We start from the raw sequence: 18016 nt of genomic DNA, 5'->3' as shown, positions 1-18016 counted from the left end.
TATTGAGGGATCTGAAACAGCATGTTTTGAACCCTCTCGTTAGAGGGGAAGACGAGGGAGGCCGTCTTCTGTCTGAATTAGAGCCCCTAGGAACTGTTTGATCTGACTGGGGTCTAGGCAGGATTTCTTCTCGTTGATGGAGAATGCCAGGCTGAATAGGAGCTCTATCGTCTTTTGGGTGTTCAACAGGCATGTTCTGTGGGAATCCCCTGTTATGAACTAGTCGTCGAGTTAAGGGTAAACCGGAACAGATTCTCTGCGAAAGTGCGCTGCTGCCACTGCCAGTACCTTCGTAAACACCCTTGGTGCTGAATTGATAGTGCTTGTTCTCCATCATGAACCTTCGGTATTTTCTGTGTGCCGGCAACATTGAAATATGAAAAGTATGCATCTTTCATATCCAGTGTTGCCATGTAATTCCCCTGTTTCAGCAGAGGGATTACCTCCTGCAACGTCACCATGCGAAACATTTGAGGTTTTACAAATGTGTTCGATGGGGGCAAGTCTAGCACAGGGCGCACGGTGAGATCCTTTTTGGGCACAAGGAAGTACACTGAATAAAACCCTTGTTTACCTGTAGAAGGACGACTTCTATGGAGACCTTTTCCTGCAGGATCTCGACCTCTTGCAGCAGGATGCATAGCTGTTCCGGCATCAGGCTTCTTGATTTTGGCGGTCTGAATTGAGGATGTCGGCACAATTCTATGCAGTACCCGTAGGCGACGGTCTTGAGCACCCACTGGTCTGTTATCCCATCCCATGCATGAAGGCATGATGTTAGACGTCCCCCCAACCAGGGAGGGGATCTGGATCTGAGCGTCATTTCTGACCCAAGGCCAGGGAGCCTCTGGGGGTGGAATTCCGGCCTCTAGCCTTCCCACGGCTTTGTCCTCTAGGTGGATACGTGGTGGTGGTGTTGGATCCCTGTCCTGAAGACCAGTCGTTTCCTGAAACATAATGGTTCTGAGGGGAGCGAGATTGCCCACGAAAGGAACGACGAGAGCCGCCCCCTCTCTGTTGTGAAGGTCTTCGAGTAATCTGGTTTAAGGTCTTGAGAGTTTCATGTTCCTTTCTAGCTGTCTGAAGCACTTAGTCCACGGCCTTGCCAAACAAGTTGGTCTCTTCAATCGGCTTGTTTATTAAGGCTGCTTGAGTTTCAGGCTTAAAACCAGAGTTCCTCAACCAAGCGTGCCGTTTTAGTAGTGTACCCTGGGCCAAGGTCCCCGCTGTTTCAGCAGTGTCCGAAGTGTTCTTCAGAATGTTGTGGTTGATTTGTTTGCCCTCCGATACAATCGCGAGCAGTTAAGCCTGCATTGGTTCGGGGACCTCTTGAAGGCCCTCTTGCAGCAAATTCCACTGTAAGTCTGAGTAGTTAGCCAACAGAGTGGTGTTGGCTATTCGGGTGGAGAATGCAGCAGCAGTTGTAATCCTTTTTCCCCCAGTTCATACAACTTTTTGCCTTCTTTATCAAGTGGAGCTTCACCTGTAGACAGGGGGACACCTGCCCTCTTTCTCGTAGTCGTAACTACCAGGGAATCTGGAGTGGCATGCCCTTTAATATAAGGGGGGGGTCAGTAGAAGGGCGAAACAACTTTTCTACCCTGGGAATATCCGCCCTGCTCTGAGCTGGTGTTAACAATGAAGGCACCAGACGTCTCTTGATAGAGTTCAGTAAGGGAATGGACTGACTGGCAGGAGGCTTTTCCTTCAGTATGTCCTCTACAAAATCTGAATCCTGCACAGCCTCCTGTGTGGCGATTTGAAAATGTTCAGCCGCCTTCTTTAAGATGGCGTTAAACGCCATTTGATCATCCACAGGTGAGGCCTGACTGATTGGAGTGGTAGGAGGGGAGTCCATACACAGAGCATCAGGGTCCGGGGTAGGAGTAGGGGATGCCCAAGGTTGATCATCAACCGGATGGCTGTCTTCCCAATTATCCATGGGATCAGCAGGATCATCAATAGGGTCCCCAAACGGATCATATTGTATGTAGGTATTAATAGGCACTTCGTCATCTGTAAGGTCAAAAACATTCTGTTCAATACTCAAAGGTCCTCTGAAGTAAGCTTTATGGGCATAAAAGGAAGTTCCTCACAAGGCCTCTTGGGAGCAATCCTCTCTGAAAACTCAACAAACTTATCCAGTCTGTTCATGCACCCTCAAACTTCTCCCTGGTCCATGGTGATGAACCAGAGGAGTCCAGGGGAGGAAAGGGATCTTCTTGATGAATTTCGTCATCAGAACATCGAGATTTTTCTTGTAAAGTCTTGGACAAAGACAAAGGGTTCTTAGAGTACTCTTTTCAGGGCTCCGGGCGTAGTGACGTGTCTCTAGACGCGTCTTTCGGCCGTTCTTTCTGTTTTGACGTTTGTTTCGACTGTTCCTTTTGTTTATCCACCGAAACGATCCTTGCGATACTATCGCTGATGCTCAGGGTTTCAGGGAGGTGCGACGGTTGAGCCTGTGGATTTCACTGCCACAAGGGCCTTAAGCGGTGTCGGAGCCTTCTTCTGAAGCTTCTCGACAGCCATGTGTTATTCGGTGCTAGCACCCTTACTTTTAGATTGCCCTTACGCATGCCGCTGTTGCGGTTGTGGGGTGGGCTGCCGATCATGAGGATCAGCGGGCACCGCCGGAGTATCTGACGTGCCCGATGGCGCTTTGGAATGCTTCGAATGGACCTCCGAAGCAGAAACCTGGGTTGTGTGCTTAGTGTGGGAATCACGTACGTCCCTGTCGCCGGGATGTATCGTCCCCATAGCAGCACTCACCTCGTGCCTATCGGGCCGGGGATGGTTGCTGCGGAACGAGAACTTTCCACGCTAAGGTCAATGGCCTCTGAAGTGGGGCCTTGGTCATCGCAAAACCCTTCATCATACTCGGCGGCTGTGGCGGCGGGGGAATTTCTTTTGGCCTGCAACATCCCTTGGGACGCCCACCGCTTCAAATGGCGCTCCTTTAGAGTCTTAGGCTGTAGGAGTTTACAGGCCGTACAGGCCACCTCGTTGTGGTCGAGGGGAAGACAATTGCTGCCCCGACGGTGCTTCTTTCCACAGGTATTTCGCCTTACATGAAGGACAAAATCTAAATGGAGTCCTGTCCATAGCGCAGGATCGTGCTAGCAACGACAAACCCAAGGGAACAAATAGGGGAAAAGGAAAGGCATTCTTGAAAAGAATATGACCACCCAGACCCCACTCTCTCTACTGTAAGGGCCGGCCAGAAGGCCTGGCCACGTGGTTGGCAGCGCCGACCAGATCAACAGCCATCAAAATTCCATCGTCAGTAGTCTTCGGCGGTGTCACAGGAATCAGCCGTCAAAGGGAGCGACAATGAGAATAAACGACCAAAGGTCGAGAAATATAACCATAACGCAATGTTTTATGAAGAGCCCCGCATTAGGGCGACCAGATAGCTGGGCGGAAAAAAACAATCCGAGGGACCTCGAACCGTGAGGGATTTTGGGCACACTACATGTCACGTTAGGGATAGTGTTACAGGCACGCCCATATCGACGTCCCCTTTCGATTCTCGAAAGACCAGATGCAATAATCTGTGGTTACCACTGGATGTCTGACTATAGGCACAGCATGTGATTTTAAACAGATTAACAAGCATCCGAAATCTGGGTATCAATATTGTTACGACAGGGGAGGACCTGGGAGAAGCCAACTACGCTCCACCTACCCCCCCGAACCTACCCCCACTGTTTGAAAAAGTATTTTCGGAAATGGCAACCTGAGGTAAGGGACAGCTCTCGTGGATGTGGAAGCTCAATGCAATAAAGATCAATCTCCTCCCGAGAGTCCTATACCTTTTCCAGATGCTACCGGTCCGTGCCCCAGAGGCGCGCCTGAGAGAAGCTAAGTCACAAATCCTGCGCTTCCTATGGCAAAATCAGAAACCCAGGGTGGGATGCGAAACGTTAATACTACCAAAAGATCGAGGAGGTATGGGGCTCCCAGACTTGATATTATATTATAGAGAAGAGCAGCTTAGGGCAACAGTCCCACATTTGAGGGAAGATCCGGAGAAACAATGGGTGTTCCTGGAGAACCAACATATGCTTCCGGTGACATTGGCGAATGGCTCTGGGTCCAGAAGGGGAGGCTTCCAAGGAGAATATGTGGAATTCGTGAACATCCCTTCCTTGGAGTCCACTGGGAAGTGTTGAGTATGGGGGGCAGGAGGGATGGGATTACCAGGTGGCCCTCACCGATGAGTCATACATGGGCACCCCTTTGAGAGATACTATACCAGGTCTCAAGGTATCAGGAATAGTTTGAGGGTGGGCTCACCAGAGTGGGGGGCAACTGTGGAGGAGTGGGGAATTTGTGAGTATCCAAGAACTGGAAGAAGCCTTGAATATAGGCAAACTCCCGGTGCTACTCTATCTTAGGTTGAAGGGCATTTTTACTGTGGAGAAGTGGAGGGAAGTGATTCAGACAGATATCACACTAGTGGAGAGAGTCCTAGACGGGCAAAGGGAGATGGGGGCCTGATCTCACGTCTTTATGGGGCTCTGCTAGACACTAAGAAAAGGGCAGTGCTGGGGCTGCGTCACAAATGGGAAAGGGACCTGGGTGCAGAATTAGACAAGCATCTCTGGCAACAGATGTGTCGGAGAGCTTTTAAGACATCGATCTCCTGCCAATATAAACTTCATGGCGTGGAACTATTACATCGGTGGCAGTATTACCCAAGGCGGTTATCTAAGATGTGTCCCACAGTGAACCCCCAATGTTGGCACGGGTGTGGTAGCCTTGCAGAGTATTGGCATATGTGGTGGGACTGCCCTAGGGTGCAGATGTACTGGTCTGAGGTTTTGGGGTGGATTAAGGAGGCAGGAGGGGGTCGGGGGGGGAACTGGGGCTTGACCCCATGCTGATACTCTTTGGTCTGGAGAAACGGCGGATAGATGGTGTGCTCTTCCCCGATTGGCACACTTCCTTCTACTGGCTGCTCATCAAACCAAGCCAGATACTGGAAAAGGGCAACCCTTCCTACATTGAAAGAGTAGGTCAGTACTTAAAGAGACGTGTATCTGATGGAAAAGATCACTGCAGCGTTACATGAAAGGGGGGGGTGGAATTGGAGTGGCAACAATTCTGTAATACCTTTGGGTGAGGGTGGTGGGAGTAGAAGACTCAGAATGCGGGGCTCGGCTCAGCCCGTTTAAACGAGGGATGAATAATGGCTTAACTGATTGCTATGATGGATCGTGCGCCCTTGAAACCCTCAGGCGGTGCTATATCAAGCTGCGACTTTGGTATTGGATTGAAAGATCTGTTCCTAAGGGGTGGGGGTTTGGGGAAGGGAAAGAGGGGGGATTGTGGTTGTAAAGGTTTGTTACAATGTCAAGTTCTTTATCATAAGGGATGTCCCTTCGGACAGATTCAAGTTATTTGACTTTTGACTTTGCTTATAAAACCAATACAATTCCATTTAAAAAAGAAAAAAAAAAAACGCCTTGAAGCAAAAGAGCATTTTAGTTCAATCTACATGAACCAATTCCACCCTTCACCCTTGCAGGCATCCAACCTCAGGTTTTTACAGCTCACTTTGCCGAATTAATTAGAAATGGTGTTCAACGATGATTATAAGGGGTGGATGGCAGCAAAGGGAGGGAACTTCAAAGAACAAACAGTACATATCATGTTATTGATTTTAGGCACATCTTATTAAATCCCAGTCTATCAAATGCAGGAAATTATACAGGGATAAAGAGACCGCCAGTAGAGTCATTCATTGGGACTGAAATCAGCTGATAATGTTGACCTCAGAAGTGACACCAATAACTGCCAAGAATTTCACACCAATGACTGATGGATTGGACATTGGTGAGTATTTTCCAATGAAGAGAATTATGGAGCATTCCCTTCAGTAGAAGCAGGGCTTGGATAGAGATCTTGAAACAGTAAAAGCAACATATCGGAGCTATTTTCTTGCCAAATGCATATTCTACCCTGGAACTGTGACGGTCTAAGTAAGAGAAAGGTTGGCGTATTGTTCTGAGGATCAATTTATCTTTGTTAAAAGGCATCTATGATTCAATACCCAAGAATACTGGTACCCAGTCAGCATGTAACAGTCACAAATAAGCACCCTTCCAAGTAACAGGTTCTAGATTGTTGTAGTCATGGGTTCAAAAGGTAGTTTTGTCAAACGCCAAAAATATCAAAATCCTTCTGTGAGGTTATTCCTCACTGAGGAGCACAAATGCATTATAAGTGCTTTGTTTCATATAGTTCATATACAAAGAAAAATCAACTAGAATATTTCTGCAGGCTTTAAGGGATATCCAATAGGACAAAGGTGTACTGAAATGCCCATTCCCACATGGTGATGTAGACACATAGTGACATCATTAATGAAACGCAGAAGAAATCCACCTTCCCAGTTGCCAATAAAACCAACGCGATTTGCTTTCATAGTGATCTATAGTAGTGTTGATCCTGACCCTTTTCCTGATCACAATGTACAAGAGGAGATGTACATGTGGTTGAAAGCTAACACCCCAGAAACCACATGTCTAGATTTAGCAGCTGGTCAAAGGTGTAGGACATTGCACTTTCCTGTAACAATAGTTCACCAGTACAGGTGTCGTCCCCTAGAATAATGTACCGTCATTTTCTTTTCCACCAATAGTGAGAATCTCAGAATACCTTTTAAACCTTTCCTTTTAAAACTAACACCAATAAACCAAGCTCTCATGTGGAAGAGGGAATAAGTATATGTTGTGCCAACTGCTTCACATCATTAGCAACTCTTTTGTAAGTGTATGTTTCAAAGGAGAAACCTAAAAATGCAATGCTATTACCGTGTAAAATGGTCTTCTCATCTGCAGGTTTTTCCTCCTCATGTTTGCCTTTCTTCTGTCTCTTTGCTGTGATTTCATCTAGCTCCTTTTGCTGCTCCTACAAAAATAAAAAAGAACCACTCTATTACCCTACACCACATTGCTTTAGATCTGTACCGAATTATACATGAACACTTGCATATGTAATTTAATAACCACCTACCTCTGAGGGTTTAGCCACATCTTTTTCATCAACATATTTAGCCCATGGTCCTAAAAAACCATCAATGCAGGATGGATCGCTTCCTTTCAGTTTCCTTCTCTTCTCGGTTTTCTTAACACCAGATTCAAATACAGTTAAGCCTGTGCGAAAGAACAATTTGGTTTTGGAAATTAGTTTAGGGCGGTTTACTTTGACTTCGTAAAACTTCCATGCAGGCAGTATATGATGAATCAGAGATGATTTCCCCCAGAAAACCTGGCCTGGGACCCTTCTCAGGTGGCCAGGGAAAGGCAGACGCTTCCTGATCCTGACTCTGGGGGTGGTCACTGAGAGGATCACCTGAGGGGGGAATCAGGTCAGGGGGAATGGGAAAATATCTTAACTAACTTTCCCAGAGACCCTACAATCTTAATGGTCTATTGTAAAATTGAAACTGTAAAAGGAAAGGGTAATTTGAACATTGGGGTCTTCAAGATCTACCCCCAACTTGTGGCATGGAGAAGCGACAGACCCTGAGGGAGTTGGAGGCGGATGTTCGAAGAGCTCGAGAAGGAATATATTTAGGAAGAGAGAGTTCAATGTATTGAGGCCCTAGGCCCCATACCCCAGAAGGCCTTGTGGACAATGCAGAGGGTTTTGAACCTAATACTCTCAGCCACTGGGAGCCAGTGCAGAGATTTCAGTCCTGGGCTTGAGGCCAAGGACACGGCTCGCAGTGGATGAGTTGCAGGGGGCAGAGAATAGAGGCAGACAGATTTAGAAAGAGGCTGTTGGAGTAGTCCAGCTTAGAGAACCAGAGCTCTGGAGATGGCAAGCTTCTGGGGGAAGGAGAGGAAAGGAAGAATACCTCTGAGGAGGTGCAGCTGCTAGTGCGACTTCTTAGAGACGTCAGAGATGGGAGGAGAGAAGGAGAGTGTGGAGTCGAAGATGACCCTGAGGTTTTTAGCCTAACAGGTGGGAGCAGGAAGAGGGCCAAGAGAGGCCGGCCAGTGACAGGACAGGAGGGAGCAGGTGTGCTGATGAGGAGAATCTCAGTCTTACCAGCATTACTGGTATTAAGGCAGAGATCATTGGCGGCACACCACTCCTGGACAGCAGGCAGTCAGAGATGAGAGAGGAGAAGAGGTGGCTGTAGGGAGCCTGAATATGAGCAGAGTGTCATCTGCATTTCACTGAAAGTTGGGGCAGAGAGCGGCATGCGGCGGGCAAGAAGTGCCAAGTATTGGCTGAACAGCCAGGTAGAGAAGTTAGGCCCCTGGGGAACACCAGAGGTAGAGATAGAGATAGATGAGAGGTAGGACTCAAGTTGGACCAGGGAGGGTCTGTCAAAGGAAAGTAGTCGGCCAAGTAAGGGTCTGATCAGTGATACAGAGTTTATAACAGAGACTGTTGAGCAGGATGGCATGGTTGACCGTGTCAAAGGCAGACGAGAGATCAAGTAAGATGAGGACACGGGGGTGTTGGAATCAAGGTTTAAGAGCAGGTCTTAACGGATGTTCAGGAGAGCAGTTTCCGTGCTTCTGGCAGCTGTGAAGCCAGACTGATGGTCGTGGAGACAACCAACAGATTCAGTGCGACTATTAAGCTGGGAGATTGACAGCTTTTCCAAGAGTTTTCCCAGGAAAGACGTTCTGGAGATTGTGCGATAGTTAGCCGGGCAGGACAGGTCAGCACAGGGTTTCTTAAGAGGGTGCCCAAGGGAGTGCTTCAAGGGGGGGGGGGGGTGGAGGTTTGAGGGGGACTCCAGGGGCGAAGGAGTAGTTGCAGAAGTCAACCAGAGCAGGTGCCACAGTGTCAATGTGGTCCTTGATGGTTTTGGAGGAACCGGGGTGAACCTGTTTTGACGAGACTTTCATAGATCGGACTGGTCTAGAAACCTTGTCTGGGGAGAACAGGGGAAAGGCAGAGAAGGTGGGAGCAGAGGTGGCCTAAGAAGGGCGAGAGGAAGAGTAGAGAGAGGAAGAGCGAGAGGCCAGGATGTCCTGAGTTTTAGAGATGAAATGAGAAGCCAGAGCCATGCAGAGGGCCAGGGAGGGGACAGTAGAGGTAGAGACTGCAGAAGATTTTAAAGAGGTCGTCCGAGTTGTTCGATGCCGCAGAGACGCGGGCGTGGATGGGGTTCTCTTCTTGGTGCAGACAGAAAGCCGGTATTGTCTTTGGAGCAGGCAGCAGGCCAGTTTGTCGGAGGATGTACCGGAAGCACGCCATTTCCTCTTAGCCAACCAGCACTTGCGTTTAAGGGTGATGAGGTCTGAGTCGTACCAGGAGTTGCACTTGGGTTTGGGCTTCAAGCGGATCCTCATGACAGGGGCAAGAACGTCAAACGTATCGGATATAGCAGAATGGAGCATAGAAAGTGCTCTGCAGGGTTCGAGTCAACCAAAGGGGAGGGGGATGAGAAAGTGGCGGCGAAAGCCTCAAATGACACGCTTCATGGGCCGGAAAACCGAGAAGGTAGGTGGAAGCGCTGGAGTTGGCTTGGCCTGTGGGGTGGAGAGAGTGAGCTGGGAGGAAAGGAGAAAGTGATCACTCCAGGAGAGAGGAGTGGTGAGAGGGATAGAAAAGGGAAGGTCTGTAGAGATGAGAACTTCCAGAGTGTGCCCTGCAGAGTGAGTCGGGCCAGAGGGGAGGATTGAGAGTGAGCGAGAGTTGCAGAGGTCGTGTAAGAGTCCAGAGGAGGGAAAGGAAGCATCCAGGTGGATGTTGAAGTCTCCAAGAAGGAGGAGTTGAGTGGTCGAGACCAAGAGGGAAGAGGAGAGGTCCGCCCACTCAGAGAGGAAGGAGGAGATCTGACCACGTGGCCGATAGATGGTAACAGTAAGCAAATGGATAGGAGAGAGAGAGAGAGCCTGCAGAGGAGGCTTTCGAAAGAGGAGTAGGCCTGCGTAGGAATGACAGAGGCAGGAATCCACTCAGGGAAGATCAGGGCTACACCCCCTCCGGAACGATTCGGAGTGGGCACAGAAGATCTTGGAGCAGTCAGGGAGGAGAGTGTCAAAGCTTGTGAAAGAGCTGGCCGTGAACAATGTCTCAGTGAGACCGAGGGCATTGAGGTCGAGTTCTTCAAGGAGGCGGCAGATGTCAGAGGAGTGTTTGACAGCTGAGCGAGAGTTTAGAGTGGCAATATGGAGAAGGTTGCCGTCCTTGAAAGACTTCCGGGGAGGGGTACAAATCAGAGGTATGCCCTGCAGAGCTGTAGAAGATGCCTTGGGGGGGGGGGGGGGCAGAAGAGTAAGGAGGAGAAGGCAAGGTAGCGATGGAGGAGGCAGATGGGGGAGGCAAGGAAGCTGAAGAAGAGAGAGAGGAACAGCAGGAGAAGAAAGGAAATTGATGAGGTGCGGGAAGCATCCATCAAAGAGGAGAAGGCCTTGGACCAAAACGGTACCATTCAGGTAAATATTAATGATGACCTTAGAGGAGTGGAAGGAGGCCAGAAGGACCTCCCACCGGGTGCCACCATTAATGGGAGAAGAAGAGAAACACAGAACATATGAAGAGTCTATAGGTCTGGCAAGGGAACGACAGAGGATGTCGGTGAGGGTTTGCCTGGAGGAAGCACGGGTGTAGGTGTCAGTGATGGGGGGCGTGGCCTGATGTCCGAGGAGTGAGGACGCAGGCTCCCTGAGCTCCGGCTAAGCCACAGCAGTCCGATCCTTTTCCGGGTGCTTCTAGCCCATATACATCATCCACACTACGATCCGCCAGCGACCGAGGCAAGGAGCCGTGCTTTCCTCCCTACCCCGACAAAAATCGGAGCCCGAGAAGCCTCTGCCGCGACCCGGCCCGGCTCCCCCTCCTCCCCGTGCGAGGCGCACAAGATGGCGGCCGCTTTGCGCTGACGGACCCGAGGCACATATCGGTGCCGGGAGCCAGCGACTCCAGAGCCGGGCTGGCCCCGCGTGCCTCCTGCGGATGTTCCCTTCTGGGGGGCACAAGGCGAACCCACGGGCCGGCCGCTAGAGCCCACAAGAACGCCATTCGGAACCGGGGGGCGCCCCTCCCCCACGGCCCGAGCGCCCTGGATAACGGCCGAGGGCCGACGCTGCCGCGCAGAGAAGAGCCAGTGGGCGGCTGGCACACACCGAGGTAACTGGACCGACAGCACCTGGGGACCATCTCGTCGGGAGCACACAAGCCCACCGCCCGCACGCTGAGGAACGGCGCTGATCCATACCCGGGAGACAGCACTCGATTGATGCACCTGGTGAGTGCCCCCCCGATCCACGAGCCCGGTGTGCCTGTTGGGGGGAGACGCCACTCCACGCCAAGGAGGCGGTGCGGGAACGGATTGTGGCGGACCCCACCGAGACCACTCACCCCACTACCCGACAGCCACCTCAACATCGGGGAGCCGCTCCCCGAAACAGAGCCTCCTCCATCGGCGGTGCTCGTGGTCGTCGACTAGCTGCCTATCGCCACAACACCATAACACCGGAGTCCCAGACGGTCACTTTGGCATCGGGGAGCCGAGCATCCGCTCCCCGACACAGAGCCCCCTTTACCGACGGGGCCGGGTCGCCGGCCATTTACCCATCGCCACAGCACCAGAACATCGGAGCCCATCCACGGCACTCACGGACAGTCAGTTGAGAATCGGGGAGCCGAGCAGCCGTTCCCTGCCACAGAGCCTCCTACATTGGAGAGGCCGAGGTAGCCAGCCATCTGCCCATTGCCACGACCCCAGGACAATACCCTCATGTAGTGGGCACATTCAGGTTCCCCCAACCACGTCTCCCCTGCACGCAATAGAACTAATGTGGCGAAATCCTTCCCTGGTGCTCGCATAGGTTCCATTATCAATGCTTTCTGCCTGCCAAGAGAGCCCACCGCCGTCAAGGAGTACGGCCACCCCATAGAGGACAAATCAATCAATCGGACACCGCGGACCCACGCTACGGAGCCCCCCCCAGTGCTCCGACCGTGCAACACACCGCTTGGACAGTGTCATTTCAAGAGCCCCCAAGGAGGCCCCTCAGCATCATAGATCACCGCAGAAGGGGCATGGCCACGGACCTAAACGCTGCTTATGCCACTGTCACAAGGCGCCACCATGCCCTAGGGTCCAGACCATCACTGTGAGTGGCAGAACTGTACTGTCGTACACTGGGCCGAGACAAACTGAGAGCCCACACACGCTACTCCTCTGAGGGGGAGCTACAGACACGTTGCATTATCTAACGGGACCAGGCAAAGTAGAGATGGCCGCTGCAAGGAACAAAGCCAAGAACGCCACTCTGGACCCTTTCATAACAGCCAAGCCTCACCCCACTGCCCAATCCACCCCAAAAGGCTCAGCAACTCACGATGGCCCAGAAGAAGAGGTCAGGCATAACCAGCTGCTAGAGGCAATCGCAGCCCTGAGAACATTCATCGACACGAAAATAGGTGAGGTTAAGGCCGACATCCAGCTCATACGGCAAGATGCCCGTAACCTAACGGAGCGCGTCACCATCATTGAATCCTCCCAGAAGGACATTTCAGACGATACGACGGCTTTGAAGACGGAGGTTGCAGACCTCAAACGCAAAGTGAGCTTCCTGGAGGCGAGGTCTGAGGAAGCAGAGGGTCGGGCCAGACGAAATAATATCAGAATTCTAGGTATACCGGAGGGGACAGAGACCATGGACCCGACAACCTATGTGGAATCCTTAATACAGCAGGAAATAGGGGCAGCAAACCTCTCACAGGGTTTTGCCATAGAGAGGGCTCACAGATCTCTTCAGAAGAGGCCCCCCCCTGGATCCTATCCCTGCCCCATTATCGCTAAGGTCCTCAATTTCCGTGACCGCGAGGTGATCCTGAAATTCTCGAGAGAGAGGGAGGAGAGATAGAGCGGGGCAACTCAAAAATCACCATATACCCTGACTATACTCAATCGGTGCAGAGAGCAAGGAATTCCTTCGTCCCGATCAAGGCTAGGTTGAGGAGACTAAACCTAAAATACATGCTGCTGTACCCTTCACGATTGAAGGTAATCTACAAAGGGCGTGCGATATTCTTAGAGTCACCAGAAGCAGCTACCATGTGGATGGAACATAACTTGGCTGAGGTCCCCACAGAACCCACACCTGAGAAACATAATGAAAACAGCCAAGGTTGACCGCTTGGTATCTCAGCTAGGGCACCCATGGCCCTTGTATTGTACCTTAAATCAGAACGAAGCTACACTACCACTGAAGCAAAACTACGACGTGAGAATGCTAAATGACTGCAGGGCTCACCTGACCTCCTGCACATGGACACAAACCACGGACCCGCCGATGACCAGTGCAGGCCAGTTGCCTGCACGCAACCACTCGCGCCAGAGACCCGGATTAGGTCAGACAGCGCGAGAGCGCCCGAGCACTGCACCCCGGTGACAGAAGCTGGGTGCGTTAGTTACAGTTACTTTTTCCAAGTTGTTATTGTTTCGACTGTCCCATCTCAGATGAACAATGGTTGGACTGGTTTGGGCATTGGACCGGAGGCAGGGCCTGCCCATCCTACACAAGCGGAGCAACATGTGTCATATGATTCGACGCATATAACCCAGAAGGAGAGGGAGGCGCTCCCCACCACAAGGAACCCACTCATGCAATGGCAGCGAGACTCAAGTTAATCACATGGAATGTTAGAGGGATGGGAACCTATATACGGAGAAACCGAATATGCTCATACCTGAAGAGAAAAAGGGTATCACTGGCCCTCCTTCAAGAAACACACCTTACCACGGAGGCCACAGACAAGATGGTAAGCTACTGGGGGGGCCAGGGCAACGGCGCACCCTACTCAAAGTATGCAAGAGGAGTCTACACGTGGGTGAGTCCGGAAACACCGTTTCAACAAATGGGGGTAGAATCGGACAAAGAAGGCAGGTACGTGATAGTGTGGGGCATGCTTGAGAACTCCCCTTTGTGCATAGTAAACTCATACTTCCCTCAACACAACATACCCTGTCACATCAAGGAGCTATGTGCCAGATTGTTGCATTACAGAGAATATACCTTTATATGGGGAGGAGACTTCAATTCCGTCATGAACGCCGAATTAGACAGATCCATATTGCCACGTATACCTAACAACGCTTCCTCAGGGCCCCTCTCCAGGATGGTGGCAGACCTACACTTAACTGACATTTGGAGAGACCTTCACCCCTTCGACAGATCATATTCATTCTACTCGGCTCCCCATAACCTCCACACCAGGATAGATTACTTTTTTATCGCCAATGAGCTAACCCCGCAAGTAGAATCGGCAGATTATATGGGCAGATCAATATCGGATCACTCCCCTTTACTGTTACAGCTCTGCTTCAAAGGCCCTCGCCCACCTATCCCGATGTGGCGCAAGCCAGTAGACGCCCTAACCGACCCCGCATTTAAGGAAACCCTAGGTGAAAAGCTAGAAGAATATTTAACGATAAACAAGGGATCAGTCGGGAAATGGAGCACACTCTGGGAGGCGATGAAAGTAGTGTCAAGGGGAGAGATAATTGCCGAAGCAGGCGGGATCAGGAGGCAGCTGAGAATGGAACTAGAGACAGCGGAGGAGAAAATCAGACACCTCGAAAGTGACGGCCCATCGGCCACTGAAAAGGAACCAGAAATGAAAACGATCAGAGAAGACTGCAGGGTTGCATGGGAAAGACTCTCAAAGTTCGACTTCTCTGTGCGCACCCTGAAGGCCCACAAGGAAGCAGATAAGCCGGGCAGAATACTCGCATGGCTATGCAGAAAGGAACACCCGAGACCGGCCCTCAAGGAGATCAAAGATAGGAATGATATAACCCGTAGGACACAACAGGAGATCAATGATGTTTTCACAGATTTTTACACTGAGCTATATACCCAGAGGAACGAGATTCCTACGGCAGATATAAGAGACACGTTGGCCGAAGTAGGACTACCCAGATTGAATCAGGAACAACGGGATACGCTGGGAGAAGCCATCACGGTTGAGGATATCTCGGATGCGATTAGATCCCTTTCCACATGCAAGTCCCCCGGGACAGATGGTCTTATCCCAGAATTTTACAAGGCCTATGAGGAGACTTTGTCCCCTGTATTGCACGCAGTATACATGGAGGCATATGAGTCTGGAACTCTTCCCAATACCATGAGAGAAACCCTCATTGTCCCAATGCTCAAGCCAGGCAAACCAGCCGACAAGTGTGATTCATATCGTCCACTGGCGCTCCTAAACTACGACGGCAAAATATTAACAACCATATTGGCTAAGAGGCTCTCGAGGGTGATTGGATCTCTGGTGCACGAAGATCAAAATGGTTTCGTTCCGGGACGAAATACTACTGCCAACCTCAGGAGGCTCCAACATATAATAGCACAAACAACCGAACGCAAGGAAGCCCTAGCAGTACTCTCACTCGATGCCATAAAAGCCTTCGATTCAATTTATTGGGAATGGCTGATTGAGACTCTGAGGGAGTTCGGGCTCGGAGAACACTTCATCCGTTGGATCAAGGTGCTCTACAGCAACCCAGTAGCAAGAGTAAAAACAGGAGCCATGGTATCAGAAGCCTGGCCTATTCAGAGGGGTACCAGACAAGGATGCCCGCTGTCACCAATGCTATATATTCTGGGTTTGGAACCAGTGGCAATCTACTTTAGGAAGAAGTTTTTTGACGCTGGCATTAGCACCGGTGGGTCGGACAACATTATCTCTTTATACGCAGATGATGTCCTCCTGTATCTGCGAGACCCCCTGGAGAATACCCCAATTGTACTGGATGTCCTGGATAACTTCGCAAAATACTCGGGGGTAAAATTTAGCAGACAGAAGTCATGCTCGTTCCCACTTGCAAGTCTAAGGGGAAAACCTGTGGAAGAGCTTCCTGAGATCGGGATCCGTTGGCAGGTGGACGCCTTTCGATATCTAGGCCTTAATATCACACACACACCAATATCCACTCATAAGTCCAACACGGAGGCTGCAATGAGCGGAGTACGCAGATCCATACAATTCTGGTCAAAGCTCCCGCTCTCCATGGTGGGCAGAGCTGCAATATCCAAAATGATAATGCTCCCCAGGTTCCTCTACTACTTCACCAATGTGGCATACTACATTCCCCCATCCTTCTTTAGGAAGCTGGAATCCCTGATTAGGGACTTTCTCTGGGGACGAGCCAGACACAGACTCACACTAAATGTCCTTACACTCACCTACACCGAGGGTGGCATCCAACTTCCCGATTTCCAGAGATACTACTTGGCGGCTCAATCGACACATCTAGCAAAATGGCTTTCAGACGAACCCACAGCTGAGTTAAATCTTCTCTCCCAATTGACCTCACCGCTACACCCCAAAGAGTTAATATGGAACACTCGAGCTGGGCCGTCCAACCCACCCATGATACTAGAGGTAGGGAGACAAGTATGGAACAGGGTGAGATCCATAGTCGGACTACAACACTCATATACACCCGCATCCCTATGCTAGCGGACGTTTGCAAAACCCCCAGTGATCTATCAATACTGAGGTGCTGGGAGAGTTATGGCCTCTACACATGGGGAGACATGTTCTGCGAGGGACTCTTCAGGGACTTTGAATCACTCCAAGAAAGGGACGGACTCCCACCAGGCCAATTCCTTTGGTACCAAAAAGTGAAACATGTAGCCAAAGAGAATTGGGACAAATGGCCTGAAGAGCCAGAGACACACCCCCTTCTACGGGAAATATACGACCTCGGCGACGGATGGAAACCAACATCACGGCTATACACCCAAATAAACAGCAGACCCCAACCCAAGGAGTGCACGGCTGAAAGAGAAATGGGAGATAGACTTGGGGGCTGAAATCACAGAGGGCGAATGGTCGAGAGCCCTGGCATACCCAAAGGAGGTATCTAGGAATGCCAGGTTCAGACTGATCCAACTGAATGTACTCTACAGAGCATATATGACCCCACACAGGATATCCACATTTAATAACACAGCCGACCCAAAATGTCCCTGGTGCTCATCCGACCTGGCAGACATGATCCACATGTTCTGGGCTTGTCCCAAATCTCAGAAACTCTGGCAGGCCGCTGAACAAACCTGCAGGAATGCTGGGCTGGAGACATATGAATGGACACCCAAGGAGTGCCTATTAGGCACTTACCCGAGGCTAAGTAAAATCAGGCACCTGGCAAAGCTTATGGACATGGCCTGTGTGTTAACCAAGAGGACGATTGCCATGGCCTGGAAATCCCCAGCAGGCCCCAGGTATGAGCCCTGGATCAAGGAGATGGAGAGGTGGACCACGGCCGAAACTAGAGCCTGGGAGGAGGGGAATAGACGGGGAGGCGACGACGCGAGCAACACACTAGAGGCTTGGAGGGCCCTCCTGAGAGACATGATCTTTTCAACGAACTATAAACCTCCTTGAACCTAACCCCCTCGAACGCCAGAAGGTAACAGAGCGCAGAGATCAGTCCATTACTCCCATGTGCGCCACTTTGTCACTGCCTTGAGTGGGCAAACGCAGAGAACTGGCTCCGGACCCGGGCCCCTAACATGGAGACATGGAACACGAGGTGCTAGTAAATGGTGGGACAGTCAATGTTGTTATTTTGTTTGTTTATCTGTTATTGTATTATTGCAGTTTAATTGGCACACAATATATGCATTAGAAGATGCAACCCAAAGCAGTTGCTCAACAGTTTCTCTGTATACTTATAAATGCCAATAAAAACATTTAAAAATAAATAGGTGTCAGTGATAGGGAGGCCTGGGTTTGAGACCAGAATCGCCTTTTTAAACTTCTTCCTACCAGATTTAGTGAGGAGAGCAGGATAGTCGATAGAGAAGCAGTTAGAAAAGATAGGAGAGACAGACCAAGATAGAGTAGGTAGGGAGAGGTGAAAAGAGGAAGGGAGTGGGAGGGAGCGGGGAGAACACTAGGTAAGGACATAGGGAGGGGTGCAAGCAGACGAGACGGGGAGAGACAAGATAATAGTAGACGATTGAACAAAACGACAAGAGCTCAGACAGTAGTAGAACAGTTTGCTAGATGA

The 18016-nt window shown here is 50.6% G+C and overlaps 1 protein-coding gene across 1 annotated transcript in view; it reads right to left on the bottom strand.

The window, feature by feature from the left end:
- CDC40 (cell division cycle 40) overlaps positions 1-18016 on the bottom strand; it is a 1027131-nt gene that overhangs the window by 646393 nt on the left and 362722 nt on the right. Inside the window, exons 5-6 of the mRNA XM_069607756.1 lie at positions 7024-7163; positions 6822-6918 (exon numbers count right to left, since the gene is read on the bottom strand). Of these exons, the coding sequence (XP_069463857.1) occupies positions 6822-6918; positions 7024-7163 (237 nt within the window). The remainder of the gene's footprint in view (positions 1-6821; positions 6919-7023; positions 7164-18016) is intronic.

The sequence above is a fragment of the Ambystoma mexicanum genome, chromosome 4q (assembly GCF_040938575.1).
Source record: "Ambystoma mexicanum isolate Mex_15411 chromosome 4q, UKY_AmexF1_1, whole genome shotgun sequence".
Lineage (NCBI taxonomy): Eukaryota > Metazoa > Chordata > Amphibia > Caudata > Ambystomatidae > Ambystoma > Ambystoma mexicanum.
The sequence above is the reverse complement of the archived record's forward strand: the minus strand, read 5'-3'. Positions and strand labels throughout refer to the sequence as shown.